The sequence below is a fragment of the Nannobrachium achirus genome (assembly GCF_963921795.1).
Source record: "Nannobrachium achirus genome assembly, chromosome: 14".
NCBI lineage: Eukaryota > Metazoa > Chordata > Actinopteri > Myctophiformes > Myctophidae > Nannobrachium > Nannobrachium achirus.
The window spans coordinates 45,399,267-45,418,283 of NC_137821.1; the positions used below are offsets into that span (position 1 = coordinate 45,399,267).

A 19,017-nucleotide genomic window follows, 5' to 3' on the forward strand; every position below is an offset into this window, starting at 1 on the left:
TGACTCGGTTCCGCAGATAAATATTGTGAACATAGCAGATCTACATGCTCACAACGCCTCGCAATTTTCACAATGTTCACGTCTTGCTTACTTAATATTTGACAGCTTGGCCAGTCCTGTCGAATATTCGACTATTCGAATACTTTGAGGTCGAATAATTCGAATACTAAAAATCACTATTCGTGAATGCCCTAGCTAGGGTTAAATTGTCTCTAATATTCGCCAGTATATTTCTATCTTTGAAGAAAATAGACTTGAATAGAGGGTATGCGCGTGACATCATCATCATACCAGGAAGTTATGCAGGAATGCCTACTGAGTGGCAAAAAAAACGACTTTCTGGCCTTGACAGCCATACATCCAAACAGAAAAGCCCTATCTGATTGCATTAAACAATGTTAAATGACGTTAAACTCATTTTGGCACTCACTTTGCCACTCGATTTGCACTCGATATGCCATTCACTTTATGCATGCGCATACCCTCTATTGGCGAAATGGTTCTCCTCCTGCCAGCGAGTGTTGAGACAGAGAGAGAAACGGGGAGGCGGGGAGGGGGCGCCCCGACCCTAACATAGGCGGTATTCACCTACACGCGCGGTGCATCCCAGCTTTGTCAGGCGTCTATGCGAACACAATTGGCCTGTGTCAGGGGAGGGAAGCCGGCAGGGAGGGTTGTAAATGGTGCATTTATATATAGGGCCCTTTATCCAAGGTGCTTACAGAAAATTGTGCATTACATTCACCCATTCACACAGTCATACACCGATGGCAGGGGAAACCATGCAAGCACCAACCTGCTCACCGGGAGCAACTAGGGGTTCAGAGTCTTGCTCAAGGACTCTTCGACACTAACTCTGGGGGAACCCGGGATCGAACCGGAAACCCCCCTCGGGAACCCTCCGTGTTCTAAGACAGCAACTCTACCTTTGAGCCACTGCCATCCTGGGTGGTATTGGGTCACTGCGTGTATTTTACACTGGGCGGCACTTGTCAATGGGGGAGCGTTGGGCTGGGCGGGAGGAGTAGGACGGGGGGGGGGGGGGGGGGGGGTCTCCCAGTGTTGTTTTTTGACAGCAAATTTGGATTTAGTTTTAGTCATAGTCTTTTGAATAAAATGCCACTTAGTTTTAGTCATAATTTAGTCACCTGAAAAGTTTTAGTCTAATTTTAGTCGACTAAATATCATAAGATTTTAGGCGACTAAATCTACAGTTGATTTAGTCAACTGAAATGTAATTTGGCAGGCCTTGATGGCATCGTAAAGACTGATTTTACACTTGGTTGCGTGCTGCGACGCATTGTGAGCTTGTAGATCTGCTATTTTCAGCACGCAACACCGGAGAGCAACCAAACATAAAATGACTCTCTTCTCCAGTCTCCACCAGTTCCTCCCAAACATTTTAGTCTAGTTTTTATTTTGTTGACGAAATTGTCAATATATTTAGTCTTAGTCATCACAGCTTAGTTTTTATTTAGTTTTCGTCAGTGAAAAAAAACGCAGTCGACAAACATTTTTCGTCATAGTTTTTTAGTCGACGAAATCAACACTAGGGGCTCCTCACTGGCAGATGAGTCAGTAGGATACAACAGCAGTGACAACACAGAAATGTGCGTGGAGAGGAATCAATGGGCATCACGACTAAGGGGTAAAAAAATAATTGGCTGCTCTAAAATAACATAAATTTAAAAATAAAGAATTCTCCAATGGCTCGTATGAGACTTTCTCCCTCTCCGAGTCCAGATCAATGAAGCGAAATAATAATATTGTCACTGTCTGGCAGAGAGAGACCTTGTATGTCTAAAAATCAAACCTTGGTTCGAACTGAAGCGGTGAATTAGAGCAGTTCCAGATCTATGTTTTTGATTCAGATGGGTCCCAGGGACATTTTATGAGTCCCGTTTTTACTGGTGTGTGTGTGTGTGTGTTTTTTTTTTTTTTTTTTTTTTTTTTTTACCGCAACATGCTCTCTCTCTCTCTCTCTCTCTCTCTCTCTCTCTCTCTCTCTCTCTGTGTGTTTTCTCTGTGCGGTTTGTAAGTTTCACTTTCGGTTTAGAAATCAGCATCGCTTGCTCTGTCTGGCTCTCTCGGCTCTCTCTCGGCTCTCTCTCTCTCTCTCTCTCTCTCTCTCTCTCTCTCGCGCGCGCGCATGCGCAGATCCTGTTCATACTGGACGGTGAGTGAGTGAGTGAGTGAGGACAAGGCATGGGACAGACATGACCATACATTGGAAGCGGCTAGTCACCGCTTCAAAAACATTACTTTTTCAGGAAACGGAAGAGAGAACCCTGTGTTCCAATTATTTAGTTATTACAAGATGTTGTTAATACTTTTCGTTGGTTAAATATTCATAAAAGCCACAGTCGGACGACCACACTTTCAACCCTGGAGTTCCTATTTTTTTGGGGCATGTTATCATTATAGGCAAAAGGTTAAAGATGAAATAAGTGAAAATGAGCCATCTACAACCTCACGACGAGACTGTGGATAGGCTGTTGTTGTCGCCACTTGTACTTTTGACACAGTAGCATAGCACTTTGCATAAAATAGAGGCATTGCGTTATGAAAACCAAACCATACGAAATATAATATACAAGGTTTCTGTCTGACAGTGACAATATATATATATATATATACAGAGGACAAAGCCTTTCCCTTAAAAAATGAAAGAAAAGAGTTTCTCTTAACCCATTTAGGCCTAGAAGTATTTAATGCTTCAACTATTGAAATATCGTGAAAATATGTGCAAATCTTTCAATATATATTTTTCAAAGCAAACTTTTGTAACTCAAATCTCTGCTTCTGGGGGGGTCCCTGGAACAACATATTTTGAGATGGGGTCCATGGCCAAATACAGATCATTTTGGGGGTCCTTCACATGAAAAAGTTTGAGAACCACTGATTTAGAGGAAGGATTTAGAAGTCGGGTCAAAGATCGGGTCAAAGGGGAGGCTCTCTCCATTCCGACATGTCGCCACTCCGAAATTGACTTCTTATTGTCGGAGTGGCGACACTCCCATGGGGGTTCGGTTTAGGGTTAGGGTTAGAGATAGGGTTAGTGTCGGAATGGAGACATGTCGGAAAGGAGACATGTCGGAGTGGAGAGATGCACTCGGGTCAAAGATATTCAAAGACTTGCACAGCACACGTTTTCAAGATCTTTCAAAAATAGCAGATCTACAAGCTCGCAGCGCGGCACTCGGTGCCGCGCTGTGAGCTTGTATATCTGCTATTTTTCAATAGATAAAGCATAAAATAAGGGTTAAAGTGGTTAAAACCGAACGCGACTCGGGCGCGTACCGGTATTTGAGGGTTAAAAAATGAAAGAAAAGAGTGTCTGCTAAATGAACATCCCGATGGCTCCACAGAAGTGCTGAGCATACAAACTTGCCAAAAGGGAAAGAAATATTTCATCACCATGCTCTCTCATACACACTTCTTACATTCCCACCCAAACCACGTAGAAGCTGCTGGTGAAGACAAATCGAAAAATCTGGTTGTAATTTTTGGTGGCCTGTCGTGCAGTTTAGTCAAGCAGAATTTGATATATTGCTGTGAGTCACTGGCAAAAGAAGAAACATATTTAGCTCAGAAAGTTGCAACTGATGTTTGGAAGTAGTCCTAGTAAAGTTTGTAGGCTACAGTAGAATCCAAAAGGAATGAAATGGAAGCTATAGGCTACAGGTCCATTTGGTTCCACTCAAGACTAGTAAAATAAACACTAGGCTATGGGTCCACTTGGTTTGGTTTCATTTAAGACGAGTTAAATAAACACTAACCCGCTCAGTGGCCATGTGGTTAGAGTGTCCGCCCTGAGACTGGGAGGTTGAGGTTCGATCCCTGGCCAAGTCATACCAAAGAATCATACCCAGTGCCTCCCTGCTTGGCACTCAGCATCAAGGGTTGGATTGGGGGTAAATCCCTCCGGCATACTAGCAGGGGTGTCACACCAAATTCTGGGCCCTGTGTACTTTAACTATTGAAAAATAGCAGATATACAAGCTCACAGCGCGGCACAGAGTGCTGCGCTGCAAGCTTGTAGATCTGCTATTTTTGAAAGATCATGAAAACTTGTGCAAGTCTTTGAATATTTCAAATCCTTCTAAGGTTTTTGGAAAAGCCAAACCTTTTTCATGTGAAGGAACCCCAAAATGATATGTATTTGGCCACGGAACCCCATCTCAAAATATTTAGTTCCAGGGGACCCCCAGAAGCAAAATTTGAGCTACAAATGTTTGCTTGAAAAATACATTATTCAAAGATTTGCACACATTTTCACGACTTTTCAAAAATAGCAGATCTACAAGCTTGCAGCGCGGCACCGAGTGCCGCGCTGTGAGCTTGTATATCTGCTATTTTTCAATGACTAAAGTATAAAATAATTCCAGGCCCCTCCACCTTGGGCCCCAGTAACTAGTTCTAGCCTACATACGGACAGTGCTACAATGCATTGCCTATACAGTATACTGCTGCCGTGATAGCCTGCTGTTTGATAATGTATGTTCATTTATGTTCAATTCATCTGCTAAATTAAATTACTGAATTAAAACGGATTTCCTGTGAAAACGAGAAGTGAGTGATGTTTTTGAGAAGACATGTTCAGTCGTCGTCCCCCCCCCCAACCCCCGTTCAGCTCTGTATATACAAATGTGTGTCATACATGTATTTGTTTATTAATAGCACTTGACGTGAGGACAGATTAAGCTGTGTCTATATACAGTATGTATGTTATGAATATTGTGCCACTTCTGATGCTTGCTGTTTCCATCCGTGGAAACCCTGAATTACATTGTTACTTTAGAGCAGTGGTTCTCAACCTTTTCAGGCCGCGGCCCTCGAAATAATCGTATTTTAACTGGGAACCTCCCACCATGATGAGCACAAAGAGTTGAGGCATGACATTTTGTATAACACGGTTCTATTGTGAAAATAGCCGATCTACATGCTCACAACGCCTGTGTTGTGAGCATGTAGATTGTCTATTTTCACAATTTCTGTCTCTAATATTTGACAATTTGGCCAATGTTTAATTTGTCATTTTAGAGGTATTAAAAAGTCCTTACATTGACACTTTAGAAATGTGCACTTAAACTTTATGTTGGTTTGTCATATTTACATTATAAATATGTAAATATTTACCCCCAAAATACTGATTGTCACAAGGAAAGCTCGTTTCCATTATGACAGATTGAAAATAACTTTATACTTGACGTTTAGCCACTTGAACCCCAGTTTCCCTATTCTGGGGGGAAAAATAGCAGATCTACAAGCTCACAACGTTGTGAGATTTGGTGTAGATTTTGAGTAAAGTCTTCAATCAATCAATCAATCAATCAATCAATCAATCAATCAATTCAAACTAAATGTAATGCCTCATCTCCGACAATTCCTACGGGTTGTCAGAGTGGGAGGTCGCCAGTTAAAATATGATTATATTGATGGTATGAAATATAATGGTTGAGTTGACCACTGTTATATGTAAGTAACATCTGCCCTGGGAACTACTGCTTGGGCGTCCCACCGTACCAGGTGGTTGCAGTGTTTACATGTCCCGCAAACATAAACCCGAGCAACGGAGACAAACAAAAACACACAGACGACCGTAACACAACACTTCCTCTGTGCAGACCACACCATTTGACCATAATGTGAACCGTTGTTTTTCACCATCGCAAAAACTCCAGGTTCAGGGAAATTAGAAGAGCGGAGACCAGGTGACTGTGATCTTATGTGTGTGAGAGAGAGAGAGAGAGAGAGAGAGAGAGAGAGAGAGAGAGAGAGAGAGAGAGAGAGAGAGAGAGAGAGAGAGAGAGAGAGAGGGAGCACCTTCATACTCAAAGTACCCTGGCTAAAATATAATTTAAATTTAGACTTTTGCCCTCTGGAGCTGGAGCTTCTGATCAATACCATTTCCGGATTCCCCTAGTTTCACATTTGTTTAGTTTGTCATAATTTAGGTTCTTTTGGTATAATAATGTTTTGCATTACAGAGATTGTGCATTACATTCACACACCGATGGCGGGGCACCGGGAGCAACTAGGGGTTCAGAGTCTTGCTCAAGGACACTTCAACACTAAGCCCGGGAGCCCGGGATCGAACTGGGAACTCTTCGGGAACCCTCCATGTTCTAAGACGGCAACTCTACCCCTGAGCCACTGCATGCCGCCCGGCTAGTTTTAGAACAAATTCCATGCTTTCCTTCGCATTGGAAAGCCTGGTGATGCGAGGTTACTGGAGGTGTTGGCAGCCTATCAGCAAAAACATCAATAAAGGAGGAGCGCCCTCTTGATAATACAGAGGATGCCACTTGTGTCATGTATGCAACAAGGGGTATTAACATCTAGCCCAGTAGTTCTCAAACCTTTTCATGTCAGGGACCCCCAAATTGAAACTTATTAGCCTGAAGACCCCCATTTGAAAAGATATGCCAGGGACCCCCATGAGAGATTTTTACAGCTCTATAGCAGTGATTCTCAACCATTTTAATTTCAAAGACGCCCAGTTTGACATGCATTAGGCCACAGACCCCAATCTAATGGCATTTGTATCTCTGAGACCCCAATGTACAGTATGTTAATTTAACTCTGTACAAATTGAACCAAATGGACCCAAATTGAACCAAATGGACCCGCATTTGGTTCTATGGGTACTCTCTCTGAGTTACAGACCCATAAGGGTCCATTTGGTTCCTAATTATCATTTAGCTGGGGACCCCCTGGAACTCCCTCTTTGAGAACCAATGATCTATTCTAGCCTTACACAACAGCATAGTAACTATTGCACCCCTAGTTCTGATTAAGACGTTTGTTTGTAAGCTAAAAAAACAACATACACAGGGGAATATTGAGCTATCTCCTATCTTGACGTCTGACTAGGTGAAGAACTTTGGAGCACAAAGCCATGCGAGGAGAAGCACTTCCCCGCGGGAGGAATACATTAGCTTTCAGAGTGTGTACACCTTAGCATGAATAGAATCACAATGCCTGGCACTGCAAGTGGCCCTACTTACCCAGTGAAATATAGACATCCACATAACTTATTCCAAATGTACTACTCCTCTCTCTCTCTCTCTCTCTCTCTCTCTCTCTCTCTCTCTCTCTCTCTCTCTCTGAGAGAGACACAAACACACACAGAGTGGAATTACTATACCTATGTGGACATCAGGAGGGTGATTTTATGAATTCCGTTTTTATAAATGTTAACCCTAAAGCTGAAAATACTGAACCTGTTTTGGTGCAGGACACAGGCACACAACTAGGCATAAATGAGGCATAACTCCACTCCTAAACAGTAAACGTAACCTCCAAATATCCTTACACTAACTCTGACCTGAATCTTTATATAATAGTAAGTCTACAGATCTTTTTAAACATACTGTATATACAACCATTTCTCTGGTGAGGAAAATAGTCACAATGACTATTTCTACAACTCTAACGTACAGTACTCAGGGATGGAGCTCGAAACCTGAGCCCATTATAAACGCAATAACAAATGTATCAATACCTGGTTAATCGATATAAGCTTTGGGCTTGTCAAGCCTGTTATTGAGCTCGGAGATCAGCTGTGTTTATAGTAATTATTAAGGTGCACATTATCAATAAAACATTTTGCTCCATCCTTAAACTTACTTAGGGGATATTTGGCCCTCACAAGTACATAATCAAAGTACACAAGGACTCTCCCTCGCTCACAAAGGCGCACACACACACACACACACACACACACACACACACACACACACACACACACACACACACACACACACACACACACACACACACACACACACACACACACACACACACACACACACACAGGTCTCACCGTTCATGAGCTGGGCGAAGGGTTCGGGGCAGGTGGTGGGGATGTGCAGGGTGAGTTTGTTGACCGCTACTCCATAGGCCACGGCCAGGCCGTCTATTCCTCTGTAGGGCGCTTCGCCTGTCAGCAGCTCCCACAGCAGAACACCATAGCTGGGCAGAGAGAGAGAACAAGAGAGGACAACAAGTGTCAGTCACAATGTTCCTAATGTATCTGATCACAATTATTTAGTAGAGTGGTTCTCAACCTTTTCAGGCCGCGACCCCCAAAATAGTCATATTTTAACTGGGGACCCCTCACCCTGACGAGCACTAAGAGTTGAGGCATTACATTTTGTATAACACGGTGGTTCCATTGTGAGCATGTAGATCGGCTATTTTCACAATTTCTGCCTCTAATATTTGACAATTTGGCCAACGTTTATTTTGTCATTTTAGAGGTATTATCAGCTCCTTAAATTGTCACTTTAGAAATGTGCAGATACCCATATACTTAAACTTCATGTTGAGTGAGAAAACAATGTTGCTCATTAAAGTAATCATCTGATAAATATAATTTTGGGACTTCCCTGGGGTTCCCAACCCACAGGTTGTGAACCACTGATTTATAAGCAGTGGTCTTCCAGTGTTTCTCAGACCAAGGCCATCGTTGAGACAGAGATGAAGTAGAGACCCCCACTACACATTGTATACATTTTTTTTGCAGATTCAACTTTTTCTTTTCAAATCTTTTTTATTAAGGTACAATGTCACAATGAGGCAGGTACACACATAGTGATGGCACCCCAAATCACATTCCAATCACATTAATCATTGGTACAAAATATCACAAGATCTGAGGCGATCACGGTACGTACACATTCAGTTGTAGGGAAGAAAAACCCTGCCCTTAAGAGATAATAAAAGAAAACATTTTTTCCCATATACCCAATTTAGTGTCAAGCCAATTCCCCCATCCCCATACTCTACGTTAGACCTATCCCTGCTAATCCCCACAGTAGTCATTGGGAGGGTAAAGAGCAGATTCAACTTTTTAATACATTTCATATTCTGTAGCTTCTCAGACTTGTTTGACACACTATCATCGGTGTATGTTGCGGTGGATTCAACCACCTAAACAGTCACTAATACTTTCACTCTGTAGTTAGTCTGCTCTTTTTCCCCTCGACACCAAAGCTCTTAGCCGAAAATAGCAATAGTTGTAAGCTTACTGTAGATCTGATATTTTTGGCTAATGTTCTCCTCCAAATAGGGATGCTATTTCTAGAGAAGAGAGGAAACTGGTGGCAGTAATTCAAGGGTATTTAACATCCTATCTGCCACTTCTTTTTCTGACAGATGCAAGGTTTCTGCCCCGATATAGAGAATGCACAGTGTGCCTGAGTGAATAATTCCATGTGATTGTATTGTATTATTGTCTATTTGCTGTCTGCTTAGGCTACAGTATGTGGTTACTGCTGGTGGTACGACAAATTGCCCCTCTGCATGGGATAATATAACAAACCAATAACCTTGCCGTTCGTTGCAGATTTCAAGGGTATAACCCTCTAAGGCCCGCATTAAGAAATACTTGAAATAAAAAATTGAAAAAAATCAGATGGTGTTGTAGGAGTCCTATTAAGAGGAAAATGTAATGTTTTTTTCAAAAAAATGTTTTTGTAAGATTTTATAGCCATAAATCAAAAATCATAAATCATGCTCTAATTTACATATGGGGGATATTTTTCACAATAATAACATATGTACATGTTCTAGACATTCTAATGATCACCAAAAAAAATAGTACAGGCATTTTACTTATGTTTTTGTGAGGTATAGCTTCCATGAAAAAGTGAGATGTTGTTCGTCAAAACTCTGGAATTTCAGCGGGTGTGGCGGGTGTGAATGTCAGCCCCTGTGGGGGGTATTTATATGCAAATATTGTGGCCAATGGCATTGTAATACTAAACAATAGAATCCAATGGTGGTGTTTAGGTGGTAGGGGGAGCTAAAATAAAATGATTTAAACCTTTTTTTGGATAAAATACAAACGTTGTAATATTACAACCGTGGGCCTTAGAGGGATAAGCGTGCTTTTTCATAACATGCTGAAGTAAAGAACATTACACACGCATCGTAAGAAGTTACAAAATACCATAGCGTGCATGAAACTGCAAGAGTAATGCTTGATTATCCACGGCACCCCTGAACGGCACCCCTGAATTACACTGTTACTTTACAGTACCTTACATTTATGTCAAATAATGTAAATATTTCCCCCTTGTCACGAGGACAACTTGACAGAATATCAGTTCACATTATAGGACAGTTCATAAATAACTTTTAAACTAGGAATGCAACAAATACCAAAATATTCTCATGTCTCCATGGCGTGAGTAATCGGTATAAAAAAAAAGTCATTTTGGGGGTGAACTACTCCTTTAACCACTTAAACCCAGGATCCCTATTCTGGGTGGAACGATCACCAAAACTAGATGTTCTACAAATAGCTTATGAGCTTGTAGATCTGCTATTTTTGGTGCAGAGATTTGGTGTACCGTAGGCTGATAAAGATCGCACCAAGCACAGTGTACTCAGGTCCGTTTTACAGAGTCTAAGTGGTTAAACTGAAGTGATACTGATAAATTCCAAGTATTCTGAGGCACCCCTGGACACACACACACACACACACACACACACACACACACACACACACACACACACACACACACACACACACACACACACACACACACACACACACACACACACACACACACACACACACACACACACACACACACACACACACACACACACACAGCGTGGGACTGTGTGTGAAGAAAACAGCACACAATGCAGAGCAGCTACTTTGGGTCTTCTAAGCTTCTGAAGCGTGGCAGTTGTACGGCTTGGATCTCCCACACTGTCAATTAAGTATTGGTATCAAAATGTACTTAAAGTACATAAAGCAAAAGTACTCATCATGCAGAATGTCCCATTTCAAGTTTTCTTTTTTTTAAGATTTGTTTTTGGGCTTTTATGCCTTTATTGATAGGACTGTGTAGACTGACGGGAAATGGGGGGAGAGATAGGGAGTGACAAGCAGCAAAGGTCGTCCGGATCACGAATCGAACCGGCGACGCCGCCAGACATACATGCCTATGTGGCAATGCCTAAGTTGTATGCGCATGGACCAATAGGCCAACGGGCGCCCCACCCATTTCAAGTTTTCAAATGTGCACCAATATTTTGAAAATAGCACATCTACAAGGTCATAATGTGTCCTATTGCTTTTATTTCAAATGGACAAAATGTATATGGGCTGAAGTTGTTAATATAAGTTTTGTAATAATAATCCAAATCTACAAAGTAACTGGTAACTAAACCTTTCAAATAATTAAAAAAAAAAAAAAAGTATTGGAAATTGGAAATAATCAAGTTAAGTACAAATACCTCAACAATTTTACTCAAGTACAGTACTTAAGTAACTGCACTTCAGTTACTTTTACACCACTGCTGAAAATGCTCGGTGGTGAGTGCATAAGTGGATGGCTCGGGCCACAGCCCGTTTCTTATATAGCTCTCTAATTACACCTTCCACACGCTGTGACGCTGCAGAAACAACGCTCGCTGGACGACTCCCGGGTCCCGCGGCCTCGTCGTCTTTGCGTGATCGAAGGCCTCGGAGACGAGCGGCTAGGGCCAGGCTTTCTCAAAGTGGGTGTGGTGGCACCCTAGATCAGTGGTTCTCAACCCTTTTCAGGCCGCGACCCCCAAAATAATCATATTTTAACTGGGGACCCCCCTGACGAGCACTAAAGCCCATTTTCCACTGGCCCAACTCCACACCACTCCACACCACACCGCCCACTTGTGCCAGGTTTTCCACTACAAGGACCTGGGTAGAGTGGAGTGAAAGTGGTACTAAACAGGGTACTAAAAAGTATCCACTCTAGAGTAGGTCTGAGCTAGGCCAAACAGGGCCAAACACTTCATAATGACTGATCACTCACTGACTTTTCATTTAGACGAACAGGATATAGTTGTAATACATGATAATAGATTATATTGTGTTATAACCACTATTATAATCTATTAAAGTGTATTATAATTATCAAAGTAATAAATTAATACTTAATAGGGTATTATAATCACAGTTATAATCCATTATAGTGTATTAAAATTAGGATAGTTGTAATACAAATTTATATTGTATTATAATCACAGTTAAAAGGGTCAATTTGTTTCTTACCGATAGGGGTACTTTTGTGTAATGGAAAATGTAGATATTTTTATGTGGTGTGGTGTGGTGTGGTGTGGTGTAGTGTGGTGTGGTGTGGTGCTAAAACTGCTGTCGAAAAGGGGCTTAAGAGTTGAGGCATTACATTTTGTATACCACGGTTCTATTGTGAAAATAGCAGATCTACATGCTCACAACGCCTCGCTTTGCGAGGCGTTGTGAGCATGTAGATCTGCTATTTTCACAATTTCTGCCTCTAATATTTGACAATTTGGCCAATGTTTAATTTGTCATTTTAGAGTTTTATTAAAAAGTTAAAGCTATACTATGTAACTTTTTTAATAAAACAAATCTTAAAATTGTCCTAATTATTAAATCGCTAAAGTTTTAGAACACCCACTGTTCATTTCAGCTCCCAAAGCCTTTTCTTTATATGTGTTCTACTGAGCCCTGGTGGCCGTGACCGGGGCTGTTTTTCCCGGCAAAATTACGTCATATGCATCATTCTGTACACGTGTCTCCCTAGCGGCCAATCAAAGCCCAGATAATACACTGCCGAGCTCTTCAGGAACTACACTGCAGTGTTTACACTGGGCTAGGAGTTTAGCATGTAGCTCCCCAACCGAGGCTCGTAGAGGGACACGAAAGACCTCTATGGATAGGTCTCGGCGAGGCGAGGCGGACGCGGTGGTCTGAAGGCCCGGTCCGCGGCAAAAAGCGTCCGAAAAAAGCAGACGCGACTGCGGTTTGCTATAACGCTACTGACCACTAGTTGAGCAACTTACACAGTATAGCTTTAAGGTATTAAATTGTCACTTTAGAAATGTGCAGACACCCTCTATAAACTTAAACGTTATGTTGGTTTGTTTACTGTTGAGTGAGAAAACAATGTTGCACATTTAGTTAATCATCTGGGGATCCCCCAAAATAATTTGGGAACCCCCCTGGGGTCCCGACCCCCAGGTTGAGAACCACTGGCCTAGGCTACCCCCCTTGTTTTCAGAGCAAGGACTGGCATTTAGACAGTTACCCATTCAGCTCTTTTTGCCTCTTTGTACGGCAATAGGCCCTATATCCACTGCAGCCATATTGGCGTGAAATTGGACTGTATGTGGCTTTCCTTCACAGGTGTTTCCAATGATACTAAATGAAGGTTGCGTTCCATTCAGGAACACGGTCGGGGTGCTGCTGCTATTGTGCATGTCGTTGGCTCACTGGAAAGGCTCCGCTACGCCGAATGGAACAGAGCCTTAATTAGTATCAATGCTATGGTAACACCTGTGAAGGAAGTAACAATTTCATGCCAGTATGGCTGCCATATTGAATAGGGCCTTTTGCTGGATAAAATGTGGATTGCATGAGGGTCTGTCGTCAGGGAGAGAGAGAGAGAGAGAGAGAGTAGTGCCTGTGGTGGTTGGTGGGGTGGGTGTGAGAGGGTGAGCAAGCCATCTGTGTATGAATGTGTCTGTAAACTACTTGTATTGTATGTATCTTGTTCATGTTTTTAATGGTATCCCCTCGAAAACAGGGCTATCCTTTCCATAAAACTCTGAATCTGAATAGTCTGAACCATGGTTTGATTGATTGATTGATTGATTGATTGAAGATTTCATTTGAGGTTTGCATAGGTAAAAGGTACGGGACAGTACAGTTCAATGGTACAAGGTGAACTAAAAGCTCAAAAACCACAAGAAAGCTTTTGACTAATTCGGGGTTCCTTTTACAACTCATAAAACACTAAATGACAGGACAAAAATGACAGAAATGTCATCATAAGACAGTCAGAAAATGAGGAGTTTCAGTGTGGTATACAGTATAGGTGGGATTCGATCGGCTCCGCGGCGAGGGGAAATTGTTTGGCCACCGATCGTTATATACGGACGGGGTTGCCGCAAGTGGACGTGTGTGTACACATCGCAACACACATAAGACGCACTCAGAAACATACACCGACGTGGAAGCGCACACTACACACACACACACACATGCACACAAACAAACACACCCCGGCGTTCCCCTATAAAGAGCTCTGTGGCTGTGGCTGTAGCAGTGTGTGGTCTCTGCCTCTCTCTCTCTCTCTCTCTCTCTCTCCCTCTCTCTCTCCCTCCACGCCGGACGGAGACAATAGGACAGTGTGCAGCACACATGTCCCCACAACAAAGCACAGAGCCGTGCTTTGAAGAGCAGACATCACATGGGGCTGCGGTGGCCCTCCTGCCATCTATCATTCTGTCCCTCCAGACCAGGGACGTGCAGAGAATGTCAGAGAGGGGGCAGGGGCAGACATTTCTAAAAAGGGCCTTTTGGTGAAAGTATCGAAAATAGCTGACCTCCAAGCTCACAACGCGTCGCAGCTGCGACGCGTTGTGAGCTTGGAGGTCGGCTATTTTCAGTGCTTGATAGCACACTGAACTAAGCATAATCAAGTCACTATACTGGATATGTGGAGTGTGGCATATATTTCTACACAGAGAGGGCAATTCATTCAACAGAAGACGCTGCAAGTTCAGGAGAGTTTGGACAAGGACATTCTCTTGAATGCTGCCTTCAGGTATGGCATGACAAGAGGGCATTTGCATTTCTTTCACCATAGTAAAAACAGCATTCATGGTCTGGAGAGGGCACTTTTTACACATGGGTGAAAGGGCAGGGGCTTGAGCCCTCTTTGATGTCTATGTGTGCACGTGCCTGCTTCAGACCTTCATTCTCTGTTCCTCTCTCTCTCTCTCTCTCCCTCACTCTCTCTCACTCCCTCACTCTCTCTCTCGACAGTTTAGCTCCACTCTTTGTGCTTTCCTGCTCGTTGTGCTGGCTTCTCTGTACACAGCAGTGGTGGAAAAAAGTACTCACATTTTCTACTTTACTAAGTAAAGGTAATCAATACTGCAATGTAATAACATCCTTGTTACAAGTAGAAGTCCCATGTTCAAATTTGCACGTGAGTGAAAGTACAAAAGTGTTCGCATCAAAATATGTATATAGGCCCTATGTATATAGGGCTGAAGTGGTTAGTGTGTGCAATAACAATCTACAAAGTAAAGTTTTCATAATAATTGTGGTGGAGTAAAGGTACAATATTTCCCTCTAAGATGTAGTGGGGTAGAAGTAAAAGTACTGAAAACTGTAAAGAAAGTAAAAAGTACCTAAAATAATTTACTTTTAATTTAATTTACTTCATGTACTTAGTTACTTTACACCACTGGTACACAATGACAATCCATTTTTACACTTTCAGAGTCAAATTGAAGCATTTAATGCTTCAATTTGACTCTGAAAGTGTAAAAATGGAACAGTAAGCTTTAATTTTTACACTTTCAGGAGCTTAATTAAAAAGCTCACAGCAACATTGTCTATTTAAACCATGGGCTATATATCATACTGTACTGTGCATAAACCATTCTACCAGTTCACTTTTATTTGCATTTTCTATAAAGTCATTAAAACGTTACCCAACTCGAACAACTGAGTCAATGCTGGCTATATATCATTGTCACAGATGTTTACGTTTAGTTAAATGTCATTCTCTCCAGAGAATATTTTCTGATATTTTTCTTTCAAATCAATCCACGTTAGAAAAGGCATTACAAATCAGCTATAAAATAACTGTGACTAAACCACACAATGACATTTAATATGCTGAAACACCCGTTTCAAGTTTCTGAGAGATGATTCTCATATTGTAACCGAAATTAACAAAATCCAACGGCTAGAAAAAAAGCAATTGTATGCTTTGGAAAATGATCTGCATTCTGCAGCAATGTTAAGAGTTTAATCTAATTCAAATAATAACTTAGGGTAGGTGAAAATCTGGTCAATGGACATTTCTATTGACAAGATCAGTAGGGGTGCTGTGGAGTAGCTAGAATTTCCAGCAAAATATTTTCTTTTCTAGCCAAAAGTGTATTTTAGACGTAAGGTGGGGGGCTCCGAGTCTTTCCACTAAGGAAAGTAGGCTTTCAACTCCCAAAAGCCGTCTTTGTTTTGGTGAGTAGCAAAAGTGTATTTTGTTATTTTTGGACCAGACGAGGGTGAGCAGGCTTTCCTACCGGCGCACCCAATGGTTACTGACATAGAGAGAACTATGGACCATAGCAGGGGTGTCACACCAAATTCTGTGCCCTGGGTACAAGGATTCACTGCGGGCCCCCCGTGAATGTTGAGCTTGTATATCTGCTATTGTTCAATAGCTAAAGTATAAAATACTTAAGGCCCCTCCACCTTGGGCCCTGGTAACTAAGTCCCACTTTTCCCTCCCTTGTGAAGCCCCTGGACCAGAGCTAACCATCAGTATGGTCCCAATTGAACCCTAGGGTCCTTAATCACTCTTATGTAATAATAGGTGAACATTCTGCAAGCAGAATAATCGGCAAAGATATCAGATCTACAATCTCAGAACGTGTTGCGAGCTTGTCGATGCCTATTTTCAGAAAAAAAGATTTGGTGTATAGGTTTTTAACCCATTTAGAACGGGTAAACATTATTGTGTATCATTATTTTATGCTTTAACTATTGAAAAATAGCAGATATACAAGCTCACAGCGTGGCACCGAGTGCCGCGTTGCGAGCTTGTAGATCTGCTATTTTTGAAAAATCGTGAAAATTATAATTTTGACCCAATTCTATAAGTGTCTTTTGAATCCTTCTAAGATTTTTTGAAAAACCTATGTTTTTATGTCAGCAATCTGGCCAGCCATCGTCAAAGAAAAGGTCCTTTTCACTTAAATGGAGCTCAGTTAGTCAGTTCTTGAGAGACTACTATCTCAGTGGTTCTCAAACCTTTTCATGTGAAGGACCCCCAAAATGATATTTATTTGGCCAGGGACCCCCATCTCAAAATATTTAGTTCCAGGGACCACCCAGAAGCAAAATCTGAGTTAAAACGTTTGCTTTGAAAATACATATATTCAAAGATTTGCACACATTTTCACGACTTTTTCAAAAATAGCAGATTTACAAGCTCGCAGCGCGGCACTCGGTGCCGCGCTGTGAGCTTGTATATCTGCTATTTCTCACTGGTTAAAGCATTCAATAATTCTAGGCCTAAATGTGGGACTTGGGGTACAGTCAAACATACTGTACACCGTGACCTCCCCACATACTGTTCTTTGCCAATTTGTTACAGAGTTAATTTCAACATGTCATGTCTGTGATTTCAATGTTACAACACTTCTGCTTTGCCATGACAGCAACACAACACAAACACAAAAAGAAAATTCTTTGAATTCTGAGGGAAAAAACATATTTACCAACATGGTATTTTCCCAGCAATGAATGGTGGTGTGTGTGTGTGTGTGTGCGTGTGTGTGTGTGTGTGTGTGTGTGTGTGTGTGTGTGTGTGTGTGTGTGTGTGTGTGTGTGTGTGTGTGTGTGTGTGTGTGTGTGCATGGGCATAAATAAATGATTAAATGTGTGTATGTATGTTGTGATCATATGTCCATGTGTCACTGTCACGTCAATAAAGAAAGTGTAAATAGTGCGACGATTCGTAGAATCATAGCTAGTTCGGTGGACGGTCACAAGGGGGGCGCGCGCGCGGAGGGGGGCGGGACACAGGGTCCTGCCCCCCCCCCCTTACCCAGGGTTCTTAGGGAAGCTAGCTGGTGGGTCTCAGTCTTGTTGCATAGCACTGCTGCTGCTACCACGCTGCAGTACACATACAAGTGCCACACTTGTTGCTTGCAGGTAGCTGTGCTGTTGCCCACCGCTTGGAGAGGGTGCCTAACTTGGCTGAGTATTTCTGGCTGTTTCTGCTATTTTTACTATCGCTCAATTCATGTTCTTAGCTGCCAAACTAAGAAGCTGTGTTCTTGGCCAGGTTGTATGGGAAGTTTGAGATTGTTATTCTGGTAATCTCTGAATTCTAAACTGCTGTTTCAAGGTTCAGATTTCTTGCTATCGTTGCTGGTGCCTAGCTGATTTCTGTACTTTCAGTTGTTTGTTGCTAAAGCTATTTCAAAGGTGCTACAGGCTTGCTAAAGTTGCTAAAGGTAAACTCAGTATCATAGAAGTTGGCTGTGGCTACGGGCTAAATGCTAACTTATTTCGTGCCCTGGTGGGCCTTTACTGGGCTACCATGAGTTAAAGTAATCTCAGTTGTTGGGTTTGTCGATAACAATGTCAGTGCTTTGCAACGGCGCGGGCCGTATCGGCTAGCGCGGAACAACAGGTTTAATGTACAGTCAGCTAGGAGCTAGGTGGCTATTGCTAGCCGGCTATTTCGGTAAGGATGCTGTTAGCTGGTAAATCAATGTGCTAGCCATGTCAAGGCATAGAGCGGCGGCCCGCGTGAAAACATGGCCCCGTAGCAAGTAATGAATCACGCTAGGAGGATTCAGTTTGTAGGTTGCAGGTGTCTGTAAACGGCAGCGTTCACCTAGCTCTGAGCTAGCCGAGTCACGTCAAGCAGTGATTTACGGCATGACGTTCGGCAGCGAATACTAAGCGCTGCGTGTGGGAAATGTAGTTCTCTATCATGCCAAGCCTCGGCGTCGTGCTAGTAGCAAGAGTCGTATGAATTACTTGTCACGTCAGGCCAGGAGGAAGCTTTCGATTCAAGCTTCGCTCGCAGCATGCTTAATCTAGTTAGTATGGGGCCTATATTGCTTCTGCCTCGCCTCGGGTTATGTGTATGTTTTCCTCTTTTTGCACTGTCTGGCCGTCTTAACAGCTGCTGCTTATGAGGTGCTAGTTGCTATACCATAGCAGCTAAATGGTTTCTGTCGCTTCTTGGACCACAGTAGGGCTGCTGCCAGTTACCGTGGCGTAGAAGCCCTCGCGGGATGAATTATTAAATACAGTAATCGCCTCTTTGAGAAGCCTATAAAGGATGTCTGTCTGCGTGGGCTCCTGAGAAGAGGAAACCCGCAAGCTCATAGGTGCCACAGTTTACGTGCAAACAATGTTTTGCTTCCGCTAACGCAAGTCGTGCCTGTCTGTCCTGACGTCACCAGTTGAACTCGCTAGTGCATGCA

At 42.5% G+C, this 19,017-nt stretch overlaps 1 protein-coding gene across 1 annotated transcript in view; it reads right to left on the bottom strand.

The window, feature by feature from the left end:
* Positions 1-19,017, bottom strand: part of LOC308298566 (mitogen-activated protein kinase kinase kinase 11) — a 101,208-nt gene that overhangs the window by 40,346 nt on the left and 41,845 nt on the right. The window contains exon 3 of the mRNA XM_080742207.1: positions 7,829-7,977. Coding sequence (XP_080598333.1) covers positions 7,829-7,977 — 149 coding nt within the window. The remainder of the gene's footprint in view (positions 1-7,828; positions 7,978-19,017) is intronic.